Source organism: Oryx dammah, unplaced genomic scaffold, assembly GCF_014754425.2.
Source record: "Oryx dammah isolate SB20612 unplaced genomic scaffold, SCBI_Odam_1.1 HiC_scaffold_14, whole genome shotgun sequence".
Taxonomy (NCBI): Eukaryota; Metazoa; Chordata; class Mammalia; order Artiodactyla; family Bovidae; genus Oryx; species Oryx dammah.
The window spans coordinates 17,044,426-17,068,984 of record NW_024070198.1 but is presented as its reverse complement, the minus strand read 5'-3'; the positions used below and the strand labels follow the sequence as shown (position 1 = coordinate 17,068,984).

General features: G+C 45.0%; 1 protein-coding gene across 1 annotated transcript in view; it reads left to right on the top strand.

The window, feature by feature from the left end:
- TLL2 (tolloid like 2) overlaps nucleotides 1–24,559 on the top strand; it is a 141,353-nt gene that overhangs the window by 49,826 nt on the left and 66,968 nt on the right. The window contains exon 3 of the mRNA XM_040254640.1: nucleotides 12,861–12,938. Within this exon, the coding sequence (XP_040110574.1) occupies nucleotides 12,861–12,938 (78 nt within the window). The remainder of the gene's footprint in view (nucleotides 1–12,860; nucleotides 12,939–24,559) is intronic.

Here is a 24,559-nt window from a genome sequence, read left to right as displayed (position 1 = left end):
ATCAGACACCAGGGGACAGAGCAGTGAGGCAAAGAGTAAGGGTGCAGAGTTGGACCCTGCCAGCTCTGCCACATACCAGGTGGTGACCACAGATCGAGGACTTTAACCTCCTCGAGCCTCAGTTTCCTTATCTGTAAAATGGGGGTAGCCATAATAATTTACCCCACTCAGGTGCAGCGAGAAATCACACAATTGAGATAATACATGCAAGTATCAGTCAGTCCTTTTCAGTCCAGTTCAAATGGACATACCTGTTAAGCCTCTGCTATGAAACCACACAGTGGAAATAGACAAGATATTGTCTCGGTCCTCAGGAATTAAGTGTCTCATATTGAACAACAGACTTGGTCTGCAAATTATTATACTCCGGAGATGGTATGATCAGGGCTGGGAGCTCCTTGGGAGGAGGGACTGTGTCTGACACCTGGTACAGTGCCTGGCACTGAGAGGTGCCCCTTAGAAGCTTGCTGAAAGAATGAGTGAACAGGTGAGTGAGTAAAGGGCCACTAGGGGTTTGTAGGTGAAACACAGAGATAAGAGATGGCGTCACAGAGCAGGCTGAGCTGAGCTGTGGAGATTTTGATTAGGGTTGAGGTGGGGAGGGCACTGCAGGTGGAAGGTAGAGCCTGAACACAGTCATGGAGTTGGGAGCTTGGGGTGAGAACTGAGCGGCTCAGGATGGTTGATGGGTGGGTGAGGAGGTAGGACTCGGGGGAGAAGGGAAGCTGGAAAGGCTTGTTGGGACCAGACTCCGGTGGGACTTGGGCTAAGGACTTAAACTCCCCTCCCTTTTCTGCCTCAGTGTCCAGAAAGCTGTGTGACTGTGGGTGAATTATTTAAAGTTTTCTATACCTCAGTTCTTTCATTTGTAAGTAAAGTCAGTAATAGTCCTTACCTCACTGGACTATGCTGAGAATTAAATGAGAAAATACACATAAGGCAGCAAGCATAGTCCTTGGAAAACAAGGTCCCCAATAAATAATTTCTTTCAGCAAAGCTCTGACTTGTAATTTGGGACCTACTATTCAGTGATTGCGTTGATGGGGAAAAAAAGGATAGATGGGGAAAAAATGGAAACAGTGGCAGATTTTATTTTCTTGAGCTCCATAATCACTGCAGATGGTGACTGCAGCCATGAAATTAGAAGATGCTTGCTCCTTGGAAAAAAACGCTATAACAAACCTAGACAGCATATTAAAAAGCAGAGACATCATTTTGCCCACAAAAGTCTGTGTAGTCAAAGCTATGGTTTTTCCATTAGTCGTGTACAGATGTGGGTGCTGGACCATAAAGAAGGCTGAGTGCTGAAGAATTGATGCTTTCAAACTGTGGTGCTGGAGAAGACTCTTGAGAGTCCCTTAGAGAGTAAAGATATCAAACCAGTCAATCCTAAAAAGAATCAACAATGAATATTCATTAGAAGGACTGATGCTTAAGCTGAAGTTCCAGTATTTTGGCCACCTGATGTCAAGAGCCAACTCATTGGAAAAGACTCTAGTGTGGGAAAGATTGAGGGCAGGAGGAGAAGGGGACAATAGAGGATGAGATGGTTGGATGGCATCACTAACTAAATGGATATGAGTTTGAGCAAACTCCAGGGAAGTCTGACATGCTGCATGCAGTCTATGGGGTCACAAAGAGTCGAACACAACTTAGCACAACAACAACAACTCAGTGAATGACACTTACTTATCTTGGCCAATCCATTCTACTCTCCCAGGAATAACAGGATGACAACACACAAGCTAGTCACCTGAGTGTTTTCCTAATGTATGTGTGCATCCTAAGTTGCCTGAGTCGTATCCGACTCTTTGCAACCCGATGGACTGCAGCCTGTCAGGCTCCTCTGACCACGGGATTCTCCAGGCAAGAATACTGGAGTGGGCTGCCATGCCAGGGGCCAAACTCAAGTCTCTTCTGTCTCCCTCATTGTCAGGCAGGTTCTTTACCACCAGTGCCACCTGGGAAGCCCACTCCAGTATTCCCATGGGCAGAGTGGCCTCATGGACTATAGTCCATGGGGTAACAGGATGTATATCTTCTTAATGTATATCTTTAGTTAATGTTTTAGTTATTTGATGTCTCAAGTTGTTATGGAGCAATGTTTAAAGAAATACCATGCTTGGGTGCAGAGAAGGTCTGGTTTTCACTGACTCTCATTGACCATCAATGGATCCTCAGCCTAAACTTGGTTCTCTTAAGTGCGTTTTAAGGAGAACTTGAACTTTTTACTTCATTTGTGGTATTTCTGGTATAAAATGTCTTGTCTCCATGGCTTATTGTTTCACCCCATTTCAGACTTTAGAATAGTTTTAGAACCAATAGTAATAATAGCTAACTTTGAGTTCAGTTCAGTCGCTCAGTCGTGTCCGACTCTTTGTGACCCCATGAATCGCAGCACGCCAGGCCTCCCTGTCCATCACCAACTCCCAGAGTTCACTCAGACTCACGTCCATCGAGTTGGTGATGCCATCCAGCCATCTCATCCTCTGTTGTCCCCTTCTCCTCCTGCCCCCAATCCCTCCCAGTATCAGAGTCTTTTCCAATGAGTCAACTCTTTGCATGAGGTGGCCAAGTATTGGAGTTTCAGCTTTAACATCAGTCCTTCCAAAGAACACCCAGGGCTGATCTCCTTTAGAATGGACTGGTTGGATCTCCTTGCAGTCCAAGGTACTCTTAAGAGTCTTCTCCAACACCACAGTTCAAAAGCATCAATTCTTCGGTGCTCAGCTTTATTCACAGTCAACTTTCACATCCATACATGACCACTGGAAAAACCATAGCCTTGACTAGATGGACCTTTGTTGGAAAAGTAATGTCTCTGCTTTTGAATATGCTATCTAGGTTGGTTATAAATTTCCTTCCAAGGAGTAAGCGTCTTTTAATTTCATGGCTGCAGTCACCATCTACAGTGATTTTGGAACCCCCCAAAATAAAGTCTGACACTGTTTCCACTGCTGCTGCTGCTAAGTCGCTTCAGTCGTGTCCGACTCTGTGCGACCCCACAGACGGCAGCCCACCAGGCTCCCCTGTCCCTGGGATTCTCCAGGCAAGAACACTGGAGTGGGTTGCCATTTCCTTCTCCAATGCATGAAAGTGAAAAGTGAAAGGGAAGTCGTGTCCGACTCTTAGCGACCCCATGGACTGCAGCCTACCAGGCTCCTCCACCCATGGGATTTTCCAGACAAGAGTACTGGAGTTGGGTGCTTTCCCCATCTATTTCCCATGAAGCAATGGGACCAGATGCCATGATTTTCATTTTCTGAATGTTGAGCTTTAAGCCAACTTTTTCACTTTCCTCTTTCACTTTCATCAAGAGGCTTTTTAGTTCCTCTTCACTTTCTGCCATAAGGGTGGTGTCATCTGCATATCTGAGGTTATGATATTTCTCCCCGCAATCTTGATTCCAGCTTGTGCTTCTTCCAGCCCAGCGTTTCTCATGATGTACTATGCATATAAGTTAAATAAGCAGGGTGACAATATACAGCCTTGATGTACTCATTTTCCTGTTTTGAAGCAGTCTGTTGTTCCTAATGAGTGGTGACTGAACCAGGCATTGATCTATGGCTTACATGCATCATCTCTTTTAATCTGGATGAGGACCCTATGAGGTGAATACTCTCATCCTTATTTTATGGATGAGGAGACTGAAACATAGAGACATTAAGTGAGTTAAGATCACATGGCTAGTAAGTGACAGAGTAAAGGTTTATCCTTGGACAGTCTGACTCCAGAGCTAGTCCTCTAGGTCCATCTTGCAAACCACCTGACTTGCTAGAACTTTAAGCATCTAGAGATCAGTCTAAGGGTAAGCTGTTCCATTTGTGGTCCCTGACAAACCTCACCTGGCATAGTCATTCCTCATGACTATGGGCTTGGTTTTGACTGGCTTTGGCCAGCAGGACATTAGGAAGATTTTTAAGCAGAAGCTGGAAAAACACCTGCACAGTGGGGCTCATCCTTTTGGAATGCTGCCTCCACATGAGCCCTCTCCACCATCCCTCAACCTTTTCATCCCAGCTCAGGTCACAGAGCAGAGACCAGTCAGCCCCGTTTGTTCCTTACCCCAACTCTTGGCCCTCAGAAGCAAGGATAGAATGGTGGTTGTTTTAACCCACTCTGTTTAGAGGAATAGTTTGTTGTGCAGTAATAAATGATGGAAATGGCCAAGAGCCAAGGCCAAGCTTGTGTGAAAGACATGGGCCAAGTGTACAAGAATACCTAGAGTCCAGGGCTCAGGAGAGCAATGGAGGTTTGAATCCAGGTGAGCAACAAGTATTCCAAGAGCATCTTTAAGCAGAAGGCCTGATGTAGCTCAACCCACAGTCAGGGACTAGGGAAAATGCAGTCACAGGCACTCACAATGGGCAGAGGGCCCAGTACCAGGCAAGATGGACATCTGGCTGGAGGCTCCGGGCTAGAGCAGCTCAAATTTGCATAAGAAGGCTCTCATGAGCTTCTGCCTGTGGTCAGAGCAAATTCCAAGGCCTCTTCAGCCAATGCAGGGACACAGGTGGGAGTCAGTTAACAGAGTGGGGAAGGGCGGACTGGGTCTCCCAGGAGCCCAACCAACACTGTCTGAAAGAAGATTTCAACAAGCCTTCTCTCATTCTCACCAATGAGCTTTCCTCTCTTCCATCTTGCCAAGGTGTGGGCTCATTATTTTCTCTTGCCAGGATCAGAGCAGAAAATCAGAAAAAAAAAAGGCTGGACCACAACTTTTCCATCTGCATAAACACAAATATGTTTCTTTCTCATCAGAAAAGGGTTTCCCAGCAACTATGTGCTTGTATGTGTGTGTATGTGTGTGCAGACATACACTACGAAGTGCAGAACACATGTTCTTAGGCAAAATATGTGATGTAATCTAGTTCTTCATTTGCAAATCTTTTTATTTCCTGATTATAAAAAGCAATATGTTGAAGAAGATTTAGAAATTACAAAAAGTACATAAAAAAATTAATATTTGTCCAAAAATCACCCATCAGAGATCATCACAATGGACACTGTGGTTATTTCCTTCCAGTATTTTTTCCACATTGTTTTGTATTTCCTTTATATCATAATTCCTTTACTGCCCCCTGTGGGGGGTGTGATTGACACAGTCTGTCTTTAAAATGTTGGGGATGAACATCTGTTGTTTTTCATTGTCATTTCCTTGGTACTGATATCTAGAAGTCATATTATTGGGTCAAAGTCATTATTATTGCTTGTTTTAAAGGATGTTGATACATCTTGCTAAATTACCTCAAAACATGTTACTAATTTATATTTCTACTCCAACAGCAGTATCTAAGGATTCCTATTTTATTATACACTGGCCAATAATAAATCATTTCATTTACAAAAACTGGCAGTGATCTTTTAACTTATTCTCCCTTCCCCTTCTGTAGCATTTGAAATTTGGCATAGATATAAAACTACTTGGCACCGAATTACTTGGGATCACACATTGATTACTGTAGTGGTTGCCTAGTACATTCCTAAATCAACCTGTTAAAGGGACTTTGCCTTTCTTTTTTTTTTTCCCTAATAAATAAATAAAAGCTCTGGTGAGTAGGTGTGTCTTGCTTTTCTGACAGAGATATGTAGATGCTTCATCCATTGGCCTTGCCTGGGATGCTTGCTCAGACCCTACCTGTACAGGTGCAGAGCAGGGTTAGGAGCATGGATTCTGGAACCAGAAGGGCCTGCTTTGCAAGGCAGATTCCATCACTTACCAGCTGGGTGACCTCGGACAACTTGTTCATGAACCTCAGTTGTCTCTTCTGTAGAAGAGGAATGATGTTACTTATTCATAGCATTGCCACGTGTATTACATATGACCAAAGGGCAGGGCAGATTGACTGTAAGGGTAAGAGTCTAATGCCCTGCATGAACTGGCCTTGCATCTCTCAGGTGTTAGCCTCAGTTCCAGCTCCATCAGACACTTATTTTCCTCCCTCTGGACTTTTTTTACTTGCTGGTATGTTTTTTTTTTCCTTCTAGAATACTCTCCCCAGATAGATGTCTACCTTATCATTTAGGTGTCAGCTCAGATGTCACCAACTCAGATCTTCCCTGGGATCCCAGCCCCCATTGTTCTTTGAAAAACTTTAAATTTCTTGAAAGTGCTTAATCCTTCCACAGAATGGTCTTTTTTGCTTTGTTTTGTTATTTGTGTTTTGGCCGTGCCGTTCAGCTTGCAGGATCTTATTTCCCTGACCAGGGATCAAATCCATGGCACTGAAAATGTCAGTCCTAACCACTGGACCGCTGGAGGAGTCCCAGGATCTCATTGTTTACTGTGGATTTTCTCCCCTCCACTGGCACCAGGAAGACACCATGAAGAGAGACACCGCCTGTCTCTGCCTTCCGGAACCCAGCACGGTGCTGCCCAAAGACGGCACTCAATCAGCACTTATGGAGTGGACTGGCAATAAAGTGATTTTTAAGATCTTGTGCTAGAGATTTTATTTTTTTTCCTTAGAGTAAGCAAAGTAGTTTTCTGCTAGATTTACCTCTAATGGGTCAGAGCTGGAAATACAGGTATTAAAAAGTCAGTAAAAATGTGAGAGCTAAGGTTGTCCTGGCAGGGTTACTTGTGTTGTATCTTAAAAGTTTTGACTTTAGACTGATCTGGGAGACTCTCAGCCTCTTCATCCAGTGGCTGTGTCCACAGTGATGTCTTAACTGCCCTAAACCTCAGTTACCCTGCATGTAAAATGAGAATAACACCCACCTCAGAGGGTTAACTTGAGGATTAAATACAGGTAACATATGAGTACTTGAAAATAATCAAGGACTTTTTTTTTTTGGCCTCATTGGCATGTGGCAGCTTAGTTCCCCGACCAGGGATTGAACCCACACTCCCCTGCACTGGATGGCAGTCTTAATCACTGGACCTCCAGCAAAGTCCTGCTGCTGCTAAGTCACTTCAGTCGTGTCCGACTCTGTGCGACCCCATAGACGGCAGCCCACCAGGCTCCCCCATCCCTGGGATTCTCCAGGCAAGAACACTGGAGTGGGTCCAGCAAAGTCCTAGTCAATATTTTAAAAATGGTAGTTACTTTTGTGTTTAAGAAAAGCAAGAACCAAGTAACGTTGGGCTCTGAGAATGATACAGAAGGAATAATTACTATGAGGTTCGGTTTATTAATTACCATATTCATGAATATTAATTCACAGTCCCAATGAGCGATCATATATTCGAATAAACAATACTGATCTATGACTCCGTCCTCTTGGGCTTTGGGAAAGCCCATCCCTTTCTACCTAGATGTCTTTGGATTTATATGGTTAATATTTCATTAATTATGGTGGAGGGGCGTTGTGTGTACATCAATGTCTCATATGATGCATATAATTAAGCCACTTTTTGTTGGGAGCGGAAGAAAATTGGGCTTTCCCAAAGAAAAGCAGCTTGCTCCCAAAGTTGCTAACAGATTGCTTCTTAATTGAACTTGGGAGGTGAATTATATGGTGAATTAGAAAAAAGAACAACTCTGAATTTAGTGAATTGTTCCATAAAGGAAACTGTGGGATTGAATTGCAAATGCTGGATGGAAACATTTCAGCCTGGCCCCATGCATCACAGGCCGCTGACCTCTGCTGTGTTTCAGTGAGAGCAGTGAACAGGCCTGGAGCTCTCTTTTCAAGGCCTGGAGGGCATTCTTTCCCAGAGACCAGCTGTAAGCCTGGGTTTCTTATGCAAAGGAGACGTTTGAATAAACCACTGTGACTAATGAAATCTACAAGGTCTTTGCATAGCCTCTTACTGAAGAGGTAATTAACCAAAGATTAAATATGGGCATATATATGTATTTTTTCAAGTTTTTTTTGTCTTGCAGTCACATGTAAGGAAAATATATCCACAGTCTCTGAATACTCCCTGTGCCCATTGCCCCCAATCTTTGTCTGCATCAGGCTGTATTTCTCTCTGCCTTGTTCTGTTTGCTTGTGGCTACAGTTATAGCCACAGCCACACCTGTCTCACTCATTTGATTGGTTTTACTGAAATAGATGTGAGAAATGACTTTCTTAGTACTCAATGTCTGTCTCCAGCTCCACATTTTCCATTCCTGGTGAGCTTGGGAGGAAAAGAGATTGGCTATAAGAACGCATCATGAGATGAGGCTACCTTTTACAGGGTTCTCTCAGTAGAGAATTTCAATTTTGGCTGCACCTTAGAATAACCTGGGGAGCTTTTTAAACTCCCAAGGCCTAGGCCGTGCCTCAGACCAATCAAATAAGAATCTCTGGAGAGGGATGCATTCATTGGTATTTTTCTAAAAGGCTTCCCAAGGTGATCCCAAAGTGCAGCTAAGGTTGAAAGCCATTGTTCCAAGAATATCTATTCCCTCTCTCTGTAAGCTGAAAAAGACAATATTTTTCCATCGGTGATGCTGAGTTAGAAATGATTTGGGTTTTCTTTTTAAGCACTGTCTTCCCGATTCATCCATCTACCTATGCATCCATCCATCAATCCATCCATCAGTCACATATTTTATTGGGTGTCTGCTATGATGTGCCAAGGGCAGTGCTGGGTGTTTATTATTGGGCAATACAAGGACCTTCTCTTCAGGATGCTAAAAACTAGACGAGGGGATCAGCCAAATAGACAGGAGATGCCAATGACTTGTGGTAAGGGATGTGATTAACCCAGGGCGCTGGAGACAGAGCAGAGGGGGCTTCTATCTCAAGAGGAGCAACAGGGCTTCCCAGAGGAAGGGGTGTTCAAGCTGAGCCTTGAAGATCCAGAAGGATTTGGCCAGGCGAAGAGGTGGATACGACAGAGAAAGAAGCATCAGCAAGAAGAGAATGGAAATCCGAGCCACCGTGAGTAGCTGAGGTGGCTGAGCACAGAGCAAGAAGCCCTGAGGTACCCAGTGGAAGAGGCCAGCAGGGCCGCATCACAGGGGCCTCAGGGGTCCCGTCGGGGTCTGGAACTCAGCCCAGGGGCAGTGGGAAACCTTGGGAGAGTTTTCCTCAGGGGAGTGGTCAAACCATATTCGCTCCAAACTGACCGCCAGGCTTAGCTGTAGTGGAAGCAGGAGTTTGGCTGCCCTTCTGAGAAAAGACTAGACCCGCCAACCTCTTGCTGGTAAGGGTGACAGAGAAAGGGTGTGTGTTCTTAACTGCTCTGACCCCCGTCTCAGTGGTGACCTTGGATGTACCCTCAAGACCTCCTGGAAAATGCCCTAGGTCCCTTGGGAGCAGGCAGCCACCCTCGCTAGATAACCCGACTTGTGCTCCTTGTTCTTTCTGGGTCTGAGGCAGAGGGGCAGGAGCTCAAATCTGGGGGCTCCGTCAGGACCCGCCTTCAGCTTCTCCATTACTAACCATCTCCGTACCATCAGGGCAGACAAGTCACTTCACCGTTTGGAACCTTGTTTCCTCATCTGTGAGATGGGGATGTTCATGGCTTTTTTGCCACTGAGTCTTTGTGAGGCTCTACTTCCCAGGTGGCGCTCGTGGTAAAGAACCCGCCTGCCAACGCAAGAGATGTTAGAGACACAGTTTTGATCCCTAGGTCTGGAAGATCGCCTGGCGGAGGGCATGATGACTCATTCCAGTATTCTTGCCTGGAGAATCTCATGCACAGAGGAGCCTGGCGGGGTCGCAAAGAGTCGGACGGGACTGAAGCAACTCGGTGCACACACGTGCGAGTAGTCATGCTTCCCCCACCGTCACCTGCTAGGGGCACCTGGTCACCTCCTCCTCAACTCCGGGGCTTTGCTTCTATTGCAACACCAAGGACCGAGGGGCCAAAGGAATCAGAAGTCCTCAACCTCCACCTCCTTGGCCTCCTGCAAAACGGAATAGCAATCTCTCCCAGCCATCACTTCCTCAGCCACAGCCTCCAGCTAACCTTGAATCAGGCTGTGCCCAGCTATCCTTAAAGGACTATATATATATTATATACACATATATAGTATGCTATATATATATATATATAGTGTGTATATATATATATATATATATATATTTGTAGGAGCCAAGCAGGTCTAATTATTCCAACTCTCCATGCTAGACGGGAACTACATGGAAATCTTTCAAATCCCAGCTTCTGTGCCCACTACTGCCCACTACTAATACCCCTGATTATATTCAGAGCCAGTGCAGTTACAGAATCCTTTCAAGTCCTCTGGATCCCATTTAGATCTCTCAGAATAAAAGCCCTTATTTTGAAAATGGCCTGCAAGGTCCCCCACAGCTCCAGACCCTCCACTGCTCACTAACCTCAGCACCTGCTATTCTTTGCCTAGCTCATTCCATTCCAGTCGCACCCACCTCCCTACTGCCAAGCACACTCTCACCCCAGGGCCTTTGCACCTGCTGTTCCTTCAGTTGGAATGCTTTTTCCCAAATATCTGCAGACCCTTTCCTTCACTTTCTTCAGGGTTCTGCTTTTCTACCTTGTGTGAAATGGCAACCCCTTTCCCCTAGCATTCCCTGTTCCCCTCCACTCTTTTCTTCATAGAGCTCATCAACAACCGACATATATTGAGTCTTCTATTTGTTATCTCCTCTACTATCCACCAGAATATAATTTCCATGAGGTCAGAGTAGAGATTGTTCAGTCATATCCTGAGCAGCAGAAACAGCATCTGGCATGTAGCAGGTGTCAGACAATATTTGTTGAATGAGCGAATGGCTAAACAAACCATTACCTCATTCAAAACTTGCAATGACCCATTTGACAGATGAAAAGTCCTAACGCCCAAGGTCCCATCCATGCTCACATAGGGAGTAAAGATGAAGCTAGCCTTGGCCTCAGGCTCTCCTTCAGTCTGCTCACCGGCATATTCCTCTGCTGGCCAGAGATTTTCATACCATCAGGATTTCCCCTGACCTTTAGCCCAAGAGGAAATGATATTGCAACTGAAAGAATACCCAGAGGGCTGGGAGCTGGCAGCAAAGTCCCCAGCAGCTGCGGGGAGCGTGTGAGTGGATTCAGAGTTGGCCAGAAAGGCAGCGGACAGCAAGAGAAGGCATGCAAAAATATCCTCGCGCGCCTGGGCCACCGCCCGCATCAGTCACCAGGGGGAAAGAGGTGGTCTGTGAGTCAAGAGTTGGGATTCTGGAACAGCAGAGCAGTCTGTTGGGGTTGTCCGGGGCCAGGGCATTAGGCTCCATGTTTAGGACCCTTCTTTGGGCAGCACTGGAAGCCTGTGACCTCAGGGACACAGGAAACATCATTGAGCTTCTGACCAGGAAACTGTCTTGAGCCCTTAGCTTCCCATATGGGCTGGCAACCCTGGGCTGATTATTTTGTGTCTATTTTCTCTCTGTAAAATGGGGTTACACTTCTGCCATAGAGTTTTTTAAGCCAAGTCAAAGGGGAGATGGGGAAACTGCTTTGTAAGCTGCACTTTTCTAAACAAACGCAAGAAGAAATAATTTTGCACCAGTAGCTTGTTCTGTAGATGTTTTGATGTGGTTTCATAGTCTCCTGGATACAGGATTTGTCCTTAAATCTGCTTTGGGGTATCCTGACCCACCCAACTGCTTAACCACTGAATGCAGGAGACACTGGGGGCCCTTCTCAGTCCCTCATGTCTAAGCCATCAGCCTCTCCTGTTGCTCTGCCTCCAACTATTAATGTATTCCTGATATCCCTGCGGATCCAGCCTCCCTGCCTGCCTACCACGGTCAACACCTCGACACCACACGCCCATTCCTGAACTAGTTTCTTTTCCAGATCCTCCTGCTGGCATGCAGTGGCCCGGATCTCCATGTGGCCGGCTCCTTATCTTCCAAGTCTCAACCCAAATGTCATCTCCCTGAAGGGCCTTCTCTGACAACTTTCTAAGAGGCTGCTCCAGTCCACTTTATTACATGCTGCATTTGGTCTTCAGAGCATTTTCTGAACCTGCAATCATATCATTCCTTTATTTTCTTACCTACCGTGTATCGTCCGGCCGCCCATTTGGATCTGATGCACCATCTGCCTTGTTCACTGATGGGTCCCTGCTCCCTGCGGCTGTACCTGGTTCACAGTAGGTCTAATAGTGGAGAGTGATAGACCATCTTCCTGGTGGATCAGGTGGGAACCTGGTTTCTAGATGATACTAGCAAATGAGATTGTGCATCACTGCTCTTGATTGAGGCTGTGTCTGCAGAGTCTGATTTATAGAGTAAACAGGGAAGTCTCGCAAAGGAGACTCATCCCAAAGAGGAAGCCAGGTTACCTAAGTTTAAGCCGAGGCAGCAGCCATCACAATCAGGAGCAGCACTAGTGACGTTTCCCTGCGTCCCACACCAGGAGCCTTAGAACCAGAGGGCATCCTTTGTGTAATGGGCTTTCTAAGGGAGGCGAGAGTGAAGAAGCTGACGATAGTATTCATCTGTTCACTTTGTATATTTCACTCCAAGTACCCTGAACTGATTGAGGAAAGGCTACTTTATTAATAATTTGTGAACTATGTGCATGGTTATAAGAAAGGAAGTTCTTTTTAGCTTCAGCATTGAGAACAGCTCCCTGCACGTGGTAGGAGCCTGGATATCCTTTGTTAAACAAATCTTTGGGGACATCCCTGGTGGTCTTGTGGTTAAGAATTCGCCATGTAATGCATGAGTCAGGGAACTAAGATCCCCACATGCCACGCGGCAACTAAGCCTAAGCACTCCGGAGCTCTTGCACCACACCTGGAGAGTCCATGCACCACGATGAAAGACCCCACACAACTCGAAGACCAGAAGCATCTGAATGAATAAATATTTAAAAGAAAAACAAACCAAAAAAAACCCCACAAACCTTTACTGATCCACTGGTGATTCTGCTCATTACCCAGGTGACCAGGTTTGTCCCCTCATTTCATGGTGCTGATGCAAAGAAGGCTCGTATGTCCTCACGTGTCTCTTCTTTGTTCCTTTAGGTGGGCTTGGAGAGCAGCCATCTGGGAGCTGGCCAAATGCTACAGCCACGAATGCCAGCAGCGAGGAAGCCAGAGAGGGTAATGTGAGACCCCACCAGGCCTGGGGGTACTTTTTTCTTTCAGTTGTTGTAAATTTCACATAAGATTTTTAAGCATTTTAGTGTGTCCCATTTCGTGGCATTAGTTACTATACAATGTTGTGCCACCGTCACCACTATCTAGCTCCTGTCACTCCCTGTGTCCCTCCTGCCTCCCTGATGCCAGCTTTGGGAGCCTCATGTGTGTTAGTAGCTCTGCCATGTCTGACCCTTTGTGACCCCATGGACTGTAGCCTGCCAGCCCCCTCTGTCCATGGAATTCTCCAGGCCAGAATACTGGAGTGGGTAGCCATTCCCTTCTCCAGGGGATCTTCCTAACCCAGGGACCGAACCCAGGTCTCCTGCATTGCAAGTGGATTCTTTACCATCTGAGCCACCAGGGAAGCCCTTTGGGAACCTCGTCTTGTACCTTTTACTTTCAACCTTAGTGGACTAGAAGCAGCAAAGACTGTGGGTGAGAGAGTGAGTCCTCTGGTTGAGTGAGGTGGGCCAGTTGCCAGAGAAAGGTACAACGATGGGGTTTGGTTGCTCGGGGGCTGGATGACCTCCAGTTAAACCCTACAGTCTGGACTTGATTTTTCTCTCTGGTGCTTGGCTGATGGGCTGAGGGCCCCAAGAATCAAGAGGTGGCATGATGAGGCTATGGGCACTAGGGGTCTTACAGAATGAGTTGGCCGGAGAGGCAAGGAAGGGAAATAAAGCTGGAGTGGGCACTGGGGAGGCAGGTGTAGAGTAGAGACCCCCGTGGGCTTCTCTGGGGGTGGGAGTGCTATGGGAGTGGCTGGCTGTGGTCAGAGCCACCATCAGCAGGGGTCTGCCTGGAGGCACCACCTCGGCCTGTCTGCCCAGCAGCGCCCAGATGTGCGTGCGCTCTAGGAGATTCTAGCCTGGAGATTACAGGAGGCGCCTCACTGCAAGCATCTCACTTTGGACGAAGGTTTTCCTGTTCAGAAGGTGTGCTGGAGGAGAAAGGCTACTGGGCTTGTGTCTGGCCTGCATCCTGCAGGAATCAGGGCTGTTGTCGAGAGTAGCATGTCTTCTATATAAAATCAACACAGAGCAAAGGGAATCATTTAAAATGCTAGAATCCTGTGTTTTAGGGACACCTCTGTAGAGATGAAATACAAATCACTGTTTGCTTTATTTTATGTTTTTTCTTTAATGTCATTTTAGTTTACACATACACATATATATGTATAATTTCACGCTAATGTGTTTAAGTATATGATAGCATCATATACTTTCATTAGTTGTGGATTTTTTCTTTTCCCTTCAATTTGACTACCTTCTTCACTTCTTTTTCCCCACATATTACCACTCTCTCTTCCCCAGGTAATACATGCTAATAACTTTGCATGTACCCTTCCATGTGTTTCTCTATTCACATATATTCACATATACATAGATACAGAGATACACACGTATATAAACATACATATAAACCCATAAACATATATGCAGATATATTTTATCACTTAAAAAATGGGATCATATTTGATACTATTTTTATGCATTATGTTTTTCTCATCAATACTTCATGGCAAAGCTAAGACTCTTATTACGATTTCAGTTTATTCGTTTTCTTAAATGTTATTTATTCACTTATTTATTTTTGCCACCACTGGATCTTCATTGCCGCTCTCAGGTCTTCGAGTTGCATTAAGCGGGGGCTACTCTGCGGTTGTGCTGCACGGGCTTCTCGTTGTGATGGCTTTTCTTGTTGCAGAGCACGGGCTCTAGAGCAAGTGGGCGTCAACTGCTGTGGCCCAGGGGCTTAGTGGCCCTGCCACAAGTGAAATTTTCTGGGAGCAGGGTGCAAACCCACACCCCTTGCACCAACAGGTGGATTCCCAACTCCTGGACCACCAAGGAAGTCCTCAACTTATTTTTGTTGTTGTTATTGATCAGTCACTCAGTTGTGTCTGACTCTTTATGACCTCATGATGTGCAGCACACCAGGCTTCCCTGTCCGTCACCATCTCCAGAGCTTGCTCAAGCTCATGTCCATTGAGTCGGTGATGCCATCCAACCATCTCATCCTCTGTCGTCCCCTTCTCCTCCCGTCTTCAAATCTTTCCCCAGCATCAGGGTCTTTTCTAATGAGTCGGCTCTTTGCATCAGGTGGCCAAAGTATTAAAGCTTCAGCTTCAACATCATTCCTTCTAATGAATATTCAGGACTGATTTCCTTTAGGGTTGACTGGTTTGATTCCTTGCAGTCCAAGGGACTCTTTATTCTTTAAATAGTTGCAAAATATTCCTGGCATGTATGGACCATGATTTGTTCAATCTTTATCAGTTAATACTCACTTCAAGTTTTTGCCGTCATAAACAGTGCTGCAGTACAGTTCCTGAATACAGATCCTTACAGAGTACGTCTTTAATAGATGTTGCTAGAATGCGTTTCAAAAGGTGTAATCATTCACATTTCCATAGCAGTTCATAAGTGTGTTCCTTTCATCATATCCTCCCTGGCTCTAGGTATTATCAGTGTTTTCAATAATACAAACAGTAGTTAGTATTCAGTTCAGTTCAGTCGCTCAGTTGTGTCCAACTCTTTGCAACCCATGAACCACAGCACGCCAGGCCTCCCTGTCCATCACCAACTCCCGGAGTTTACCCAAACTCATGTCCATTGAGTCGGTGATGCCATCCAACCATCTCATCCTCTGTCGTCCCCTTCTCCTCCTGCCTTCAATCTTTTCCAACATCAGGGTCTTTTCAAATGAGTCAGCTCTTTGCCTCAGGTGGCCAAAATATTGGAGTTTCAGCTTCAACATCAGTCCTTCCAATGAACACCCAGGACTGATTTCCTTTAGGATGGACTGGTTGGATCTCCTTGCAGTCCAAGGGACTCTCAAGAGTCTTCTCCAACACCACAGTTCAAATGCATAGTAGTTATTATTATTTAATTTGTATTTCTCTTATTCCTGGTGACTTTCAGCATCTTTTATCTTCACCAGTGACTTGGGCATGCACTTCTGTGAATCACCTCTTGCTGTCCTTGGGTCATTTCTCTCTTGGCTTGCTGACTCCCTCTTATCCATCTGACCTCATTTAGAGAGAGGCAGATTCTTCTCCCACTCTCCACCACCACCATTTAACAAACGTACATCTTATTCTTAGTCACATGAAAAATCTGTATTTTTCTGTTTTGCTTTCTTGAAGGTATTTTGACTTAGGGATTTTTCAGGCTCCTAGACACCTGATAAATTCAGTGTCACTTCATTTTGGCCACAGATGACCAGCCCTTAATGGTGAAAATGATGCACAGGGTATGAGGCTGAAACCAGAGGGACTTGCCATTACTCTTTGCTGATAGCGCAGATGGTTAAGAATCTGCCTGTAATGTAGGAGACCTAGGTTTGATCTCTGGTTTGGGAAGATCCCCTGGAGAAGGGAATGGCTTACCCACTCCAGTATTCTTGCCTGGAGAATTCTGTGGACCGAGAAGCCTGGCGGGCTATAGTCCTGGGGTCACAAAGAGTTGGACATGACTGAGTAACTAACACTTTCACTTTTCACTGTCAGTGATGTAGACACCATACCTAATTCAAGTGGTTTATTTTCGCATTAAAAACTACCCCCAGACTTAGTGACTTCAAACTGTGATTCGTTATCTTGCATGATTCTGTGTGCTGACTAGGCTTCGTGGGGCGGGTCTTTGGCTGACATCATTCAGCCAAAGTCGTTCACTTGACTCTGTTCATCTAGTAGCTGAGTTGGGTTGAGAGGTCTAGAAAAAGCTTTAGTCATGTGTTTAGTACCCCAGCGTGCCTCCACGTGGCTCCTGTCTCTGAGTGGACCTTTGGCATGGAGTTGTATGTGCTGTGCTTAGCCTCTCAGTCATGTCCCACTCTTTGGGACCCCATGGACTGTAGCCCGTCAGGCTCCTCTCTCTGTGGGCTTCTCCAGGCAAGAATACTGGAATGGTTGCCATGCCCTCCTCCAGAGGATCTTCTCACCTTGGGATCACACCCAGGCCTGCTGCATTGCAGGCAGATTCTTTACCATCTGAGCCACCAGGGAAGCCCAAGAATACTGGAGTGGACAGCCTATCCCTTCTCCAGGGGAACTTCCCAACCCAGGGATCGAACTGGGATCTTCCGCATTGTAGGCAGATTCTTTACCAGCTGAGCTACTAGGGAAGCCCTAACTTAGGTGGTCTAAGTTGTTAACTTAGTTGTCTAACTAAGAGTTTTTACAGATGGCAGCTGGCTTCCCAGAGAAAGGAAGCAGAAGCCACCAGTCCACTTAAGGCTGGGACTCAGAACTCGTAGAAAGCTACTTCTGCCGCCTTGTATTGGTCAAAAAAAGCCAAAGGGCCATCTCAGCCTCAAGAAGAAGAAAATAGATTCCAGTCCTTAGTGTGAGAAATGGTGTGAGCTTACAGAAATGAGAGCTATGGCCATATATAGAGACCATCTACTGTCTTCCCTCACTGTATCTTGTCTGCTCACCAGCAATAGTTATTGTCAGGATTTTTAATATTTGCTAGTTTGTTAGGTATAAAATGACCCAACCAAATAAACTTGAACAGTCAGGCACACTTGGGTTTGCATCCCAGCTCAGCCGCTTTGTAGCTACGACCTTGGATAAGTTATCCAGTTAACCTCATCTAAGGTTTGGCAAGGATTAGAAACAATATTTATGCAAAGCACATAGCCATGCGTCTGGAACATAAGAGGGACTCAATGAGCGTAGCCCTTCCACTTCTTTCTCTCCACCTTCACTTCCAAGAATTATATGATTCAACACTGGAAGTGCGTCGTCCACCTCTGGACTGGGATTTCACAGCTGTTCAGCAGCTGCACAGAAACACAATTAAAGAGGACAGGAAGGAATAAAGCTGCCGCAACCCATTAAAATTCTGCCTCTGGTTGGGTTGTACACGGTATTCACATTGTGATGAGAGATCTTCTTGGGTGTTTTAAGGAGGATGACAGCACCGTCCCACCCATGCCCCACGCCCCTGCAGCTGGCTACATCCACAGTCTGCAGCCCCTCAGATGACCCTGGTGTGTTTGAAGAGGATAATGTCAAGGTTAGGCCAATCCTTCCAGTCTGAATCCCTCCAGTATTACCACAGCAGACGAGTAAGTCTTTGAGCATCCAGGGCGAGCCGGAGGAGGAAGGAGACCCCCAGGGTGAGGTGAGGATGGTCCCTTCTAGCTTGTTCCTCTAGCCCTCCAATCTGTCCCTCCAGGACACTGTCAGGCGCCAAACTGGGTGGACGACGTACCTCTTGTTTTGTTTGAATTAAAGATAAGCTAAGTTGTGTCAATCTCAGATTCCCCTTTAATCACAACCGGCCCCCTCTTCTGCCACCCCCCAGAAAAAGAGACTGCCCAAGCAGGATAAAGGATCTGAAGGGAGCCTCTGGCTGGCCGGCTACAGCAGCAGGTTTATTTCCTGGCATTATGTGGCTCCCCTCAGCCTTGACGGTGGGGATTTGTGCTTCCAGCCTTGGGGAGTGCTAGGGGTCTTGGGGAACTACTCACTCAGCACTCCCCTGGCAGACCCTCTGGTCTGAGAGCCTTCCTTCTCTGGAGATGAGAGCTCAGCATGCATTTGGGGGCAGATAATGGGATTAATGAAATGAAGTGTGTAACTGTTCCTCAAATGAAGCTGTGACTATTTTGATAGAGGCTGATTTCCAGAACCATATTCATAAAAGAGAAGGGACTTTTCCCTTTCTGTAGCAGTCCCTTAAGGGCTTTGGTCTGAACAACCTGATTCGGTTGTCCCAGAGAATAAGGATCCCTCAAACTTGGGCACAGAGCGTCCAGACCCCTGAATGTCACTCGGGTCAGCATATCTGGGTGTAAACGGAACCTGACTTTGGACATTCTTTGTAGCCTATCCCCAGATGCAAACATGATGGTGATGACTGCCGCTCCTGTTGAGCCCTTACTGTAGTAGGCGTTTCTTGTTCACCGCCTGGCTCCACGCCTGTGATACCAGCACACAGCAGGCAGGAGGGCTCAGGGGACGGTGGCTCTTCTAAAGCAACACGGGTAGTGAATGGCAGCATTTATCTTCAGCCTAAGCGCCCCGGACCCCAGGCCTCTTGCTCTTAATCTCTGGGCTACCTCACTGATTCTCAAGCTTCTTTTTGTGTTCGAATCACCTGGGGAGCTTGAAAAAGCACAGACATCTTGACAGTCCTCTAGGTTGATTGAGTCCCAGTTTCCCAATCTCAAGGCAGGGGTGCAGACCCCAGAATTTTTAAAAAGCTCCTTGATCAAACCATTGTGCAGAATAAGCCACAGTCTCCGCTTTCACCCAGCCTTTCACAATCACCGCAGGCAAGGTATGAGTTTGCCCATCACCCGCGAGGTGAGGGTTATGCAGATGGCTGGACCATCAGGGTGTTTACTTCCAGTGTGGGAGGGACCCGTTGATTAATAGAAAATCTACAGTTCCTCAGTTGAGAAGTCTGGGTCAGGCCTGGTTCTGTTTGTGACGTGACTGTGCCTTCAGCTGGAAACGGAACATTGAATAGCTAGAGCTGCTCTGCTTTTTCAGAGAGGAGAGGGTACACTCCCAGAGCCAGGGAATTTAAATGGACTTTATCCCCCAGCCCACCCGACTCCCAACGTGTTAAATCCTTTCAGACACCCCTGTGCTCCTCTTCAAATGCAGGACTCTTGGACCATAATAAATAATTACATCCTTCTATTTGGACTCCGATTCCAGATAGTAGTAATCCAAGAAAATCCAATAATGACAGTTGCATTAAGATCCTTCTTCCAGGCTAAGCAGAACATCTGTTTAGACATATTTTTAATCGGCAAATGCTTCCTGTGTTGAGTCCTCAGCAAATTAAATTTCTCACTGGACCGAGGGGGAAGCTGTCATTCAATAACCCATCTCTGGAAATTACACTCCAGCCTCTTTCCAGGTGCACTTAAGATTTTCCCATGCTGACTCGGCTGCACACAGGCCCTTATAACACCAGGTCACAAGTATGGATAAGCGCAGCTTCTCTGAGAAACGTCGGATTCCTTAGTGTTAGTCCGTCAAACAGAGAAGTATTTTTGCCCATTCTCCAAGGGGGAGTTGGCGGCAGAGGAAAATTTAAGAGACTTGTTGAAAACCATATGGGAAATGAATAACAAACTTCCACTTGCTACATCACTGCCTGTGATTACTTAAGACAGGATGATTCTCAGGATTTAAACATTAAGGACTTCAGGGCTGCCAACATTTTGGAGAGGTTTCCGCCGCAGAATTGTTTGGACTATTGGTTGTTTATTTTTAGAATAACTCATCCATTCTTTAATTAATTAATTGAAAACCTAAAAGCACCCCATGCTTACCACCAGCCAGACACTGTGCTGGGTGTGAATAGAGTGGTAAATGAGCCAGCCACAGTCCCTGCCCCCACAGAGCTTCCAGTCTATGGGGGCAACTCACATTTGAAGCTTTCCCAATGGCTCAGCAGGAAAGAATCAGCCTGAAATGCAGGAGACGTGGGTCTGATCCCTGGGTCTGGAAGATCTCCTGAGGAGGAAAGGGCCATCACTCCAGTATTCTTGCTGGGAAAATCCCATTGACAGAGGAGCCTGATGGGCCACAGTCCACAGGGTTGCAAAGAGTCCGACACAACTGAGCACACAAACATTTGGAATCTGGATGCAATCTGTAGTCCTGGGCTGGGATAGCAAGTTAAAATATCTGTAGAGGCCAAGCAGGTAATGTCAATGGGTGAAGTGGCTGGATGGAACCGTGTGAAGTGGGAGATAGATTCTAGCAACCAGGAAAACATGTGCCTTGACTGTGAGAAGCAGATGCTACTTAACTGCTGTGGCTTGCAGATGATAAAAGGTGGGCCACTATTGCCACATCTTTCCATTTTTGAAGAAAAACTAGAAAATTGGGATTTCTATGTGAAAGTCCTTGATTTTTAAAAGTTGGCTTCTCAAGTGAGATTTAAGAAAAAACAAAACAAAGTGTGGTCCAAAAGCATCCAGGCCAAACAAAACACATCTGTGGGTTGGGTTTATCCCAAGAGCTGCAAGTGTGACTCCCGATCTAGAAATTCTAGCAGTAAAACAATTATGTTCAGGCTGAAAAATGTGTTACACGCCAACTTTCTGATTCTAGTGACTGAACTGGCATGGACCTCTTTTACAAATGGAGAACTACTAGGAAAAAAAATAAAATCTTCCCCTTACCCCAAATTAAAAATACAGAGTTACACTCAAAGAAAAGAAAGGGAAATTGTCATGATCAGGAAGGAATAGCTATTTGCTTTTAATGATGGATACCTAAGGCTAACTACACTTAGATACGGAGGGCTGATGGTATATAATTACAGTACTAAGACAGTGTTATATCAGCAGAGGGATAAGCAATGGAACAGAATAGAGAATGCAGCAATAAACCCAACTGCTGTATGACCCAGAAGTTCCGCTCCTCAGTATTTATTACAGAGAAGTAAAAATCTTCGTGCAAATACCTGTACATTAATGTTCATAACAGCTTTCTTTGTAAGAGCTGGAAACAACTCATGCGTCCTTCAATAAGTGAATTTTTAAACAAACCGTGGTGCATACATACCATGAAGTACTACTACTCAGCAATAAAAAGGAACTGTTGATACATGCAACAACTTGAATGAATCTCCAGGGAATGGCGCTGAGTGAGAAAAGCCAATTCGCAAAGGTTATACACTGTAGGATTCCATTTAAATAATATTCTTCAAATGAAAACATTTTTGAAATGGAGAACAGATTAGCGGTTGAGAGTTTAGGCATGGGTTGGGAGGGAGGGGGAAGGAAGTTGGATGCGATCGTAAAATGGCAACATGAGAGATCCTTATGGTGATGGCACTATTTAGTATCATGAATGTGATGGTGGATACACAAACCTGTACACGTAATAAATTGTGTAGAACTGTACACACACACACATGAGTATGTATAATGCTGGGAAAATCCGAATGAGATCCCTGAGTAGATGTCCATATCCCAGTTGTGATATTGTACTATAGTTTTATAAAATGTTGGGGGAAACCATCAGTTCAGTTCAGTTCAGTCACTCAGTCGTGTCCGACTCTTTGCAACCCCATGAATCGCAGCACGCCAGGCCTCCCTGTCCATCACCAACTCCCAGAGTTCACTCAGATTCATGTCCATCGAGTCAGTGATGCCATCCAGCCATCTCATCCTCTGCTGTCCCCTTCTCCTCCTGCCCCCAATCCCTCCCAGCATCAAAGTCTTTTCCAATGAGTCAGCTCTTTGCATGAGGTGGCCGAAGTACTGGAGTTTCAGCTTTAGCATCATTCCTTCCAAAGAAATCCCAGGGCTGATCTCCTTCAGAATGGACTGGTTGGATCTCCTTGCAGTCCAAGGGAAACCGTCAAAGGTACACAAAATCTGTCTGTATTATTTCTTGCAACTGCATATGGATCTATAATTATTTCCAAAATATTTTCAATTTACAAAAACTATTTCATATACTTCCTGGTAAAGAACCTCCTGGCAATGCAGGAGACGTAAGAGATGTGGGTTTGATCCCTAGGTCAGGAAGATTCCCTGGAGGAGGGCATGGCAACCCATTCCAGTATTCTTGCCTGGAGAATCCCATGGACAGAGGAGCCTGGTGGGCTACAGTCCTCAGGGTAACAAAGAATCGGACATGACTGGAGTGGCTTAGCACACATTTCATATACAACAAAAAGAATATTGAACCTCAATAGTATGACCATTGCAAAGCTTGTTTTATTGTTTGTGGTGGGAAATGTATTGCTCACAGAAAACACCTGTTGAATGACTCATTTAAAGCAAAAAACATAATTACACAAAAAGATTGAAAGTAAGTGATGAAGGAAAACTATATGAGGCAAACACTAATCAAAATAAAACTAACATAGCAATATTAATATCAGTCAAAATAATCTTTATTATGGATGAACATTATTACAGATAAAGAGGATATTTATTGATAAAAGACACAGTTTAGCTGGAACATTTAACAATCCTTACTTTGTATTACTTAACCAACATAGCCTTGAAAAATATAAAGCAAAAATTAAAAATAAAGATGACATTCACAATCTTAGTTCTCAAGGTTGTTTCAAGCACTTTTCTTGATAGCAGATATACCAAGAGGTCAAAAATATTTGTAAGGAGAATATTTGAACAACATATGTAGCACTCTTCAACCATCAGTTTTGGAAACTGATGCACTTTATTTCAAGGATATATGAAACATTTATAAAAAGCGATCACGTTGTTGTTCAGTCATTCAGTCGTGTCCGACTCTTTGCAACCCCATGGACTGCAGCATGCCAGGCTTCCCTGTCCATTACCAACTCTCGGAGCTTGCTCAAACTCTTGTCCATTGAGTCAGTGATGCCATCCAACTATCTCATCCTCTGTCATCCGTTCCCCTTCTCCTTCTGCCCTCAATCTTTCCCAGCATCTGTCTTTTCCAATGAGTCAGTTCTTTGCATCAGGTGGCCAAAGTATTGGATCTTCAGCTTTAGCATCAGTCCTTCAAATGGATATTTAGGATTGATTTCCTTTAGGATTGACTGGTTTGATCTCCTTGCAGTCCAAGGGACCCTCAAGAGTTTTCTCCAGCACCACAGTTCAAAAGCATTTGGCATTCAACCTTCTTTATGGTTCACCTCTCATATTCATACATGACTACTGGAAAAACCATAGCTTTGACTATGTGGACCTTTGTTGGTAAAGTAATGTCTCTGCTTTTTAATATGCTGTCTAGGTTTATCATAGCTTTTCTTCCAAGGAGCAAGCATATTTTAATTTCATGGCTGCAGTCACCATCTGCAGTGATTTTGGAGCCCAAGAAAATAAAGTCTGTCACTGTTTCCATAAAGCAAGGCTCAAGACACCAAAGAATTGATATGTTGAAGCACAGGCCAGCATCCATGGCCAGAAGGCCAAATCTAGCCTGCCATCTGTTTTTGGAAATACAGCATTATTGGAACACAGCCATACCCACTCATTTACATAGTGTCTGTGGCTGATTTCACACTACAGTAGCAGAGTTAGGTAGTTGCAACAGAGAATATATTAACCTCAAAATGTAAAAATATTTACTATATGGCTTTTTACAGAAAAAGTTTACTGACCCCTGCCTTGAAGAATAAGTCCTTGGAACACAAAGCGATGTTGGAGATCAATAACACAGTCACACACACAGAGACAAATATTTTAGATATTAAAAATCACACCTCTAAATAATTCAAGAATCAAAGAAGAAAGTCCAAATGGAACTTACAAAATGTATCAAGGTCTAACATTGAAATGTACATCTCAGATTTCCCTGGTAGTCCAGTGGTTGAGACTTCACCCTCCAATGGAGGAAGTGCAGGTTTGATCCCTGGTCAGGGGGTTCAGATACCACATACCTCTTGGCCAAAAAAAAAAACAAAACATAAAACAGAAGCAATATTGTAACAAATTCAATGAAAAAAATTTTTTTAAAGAAATGTACATGTCAAAAGAGGGGATGTAGATAAAAAGGAACTCAGTGAAATTTCAGTGTTAAAATGGTAATATTAGAATATAAGAACAATTAAAAATTAATGTGGCAAACATTTAACTCAAGAAGCTGGAAAAGCATG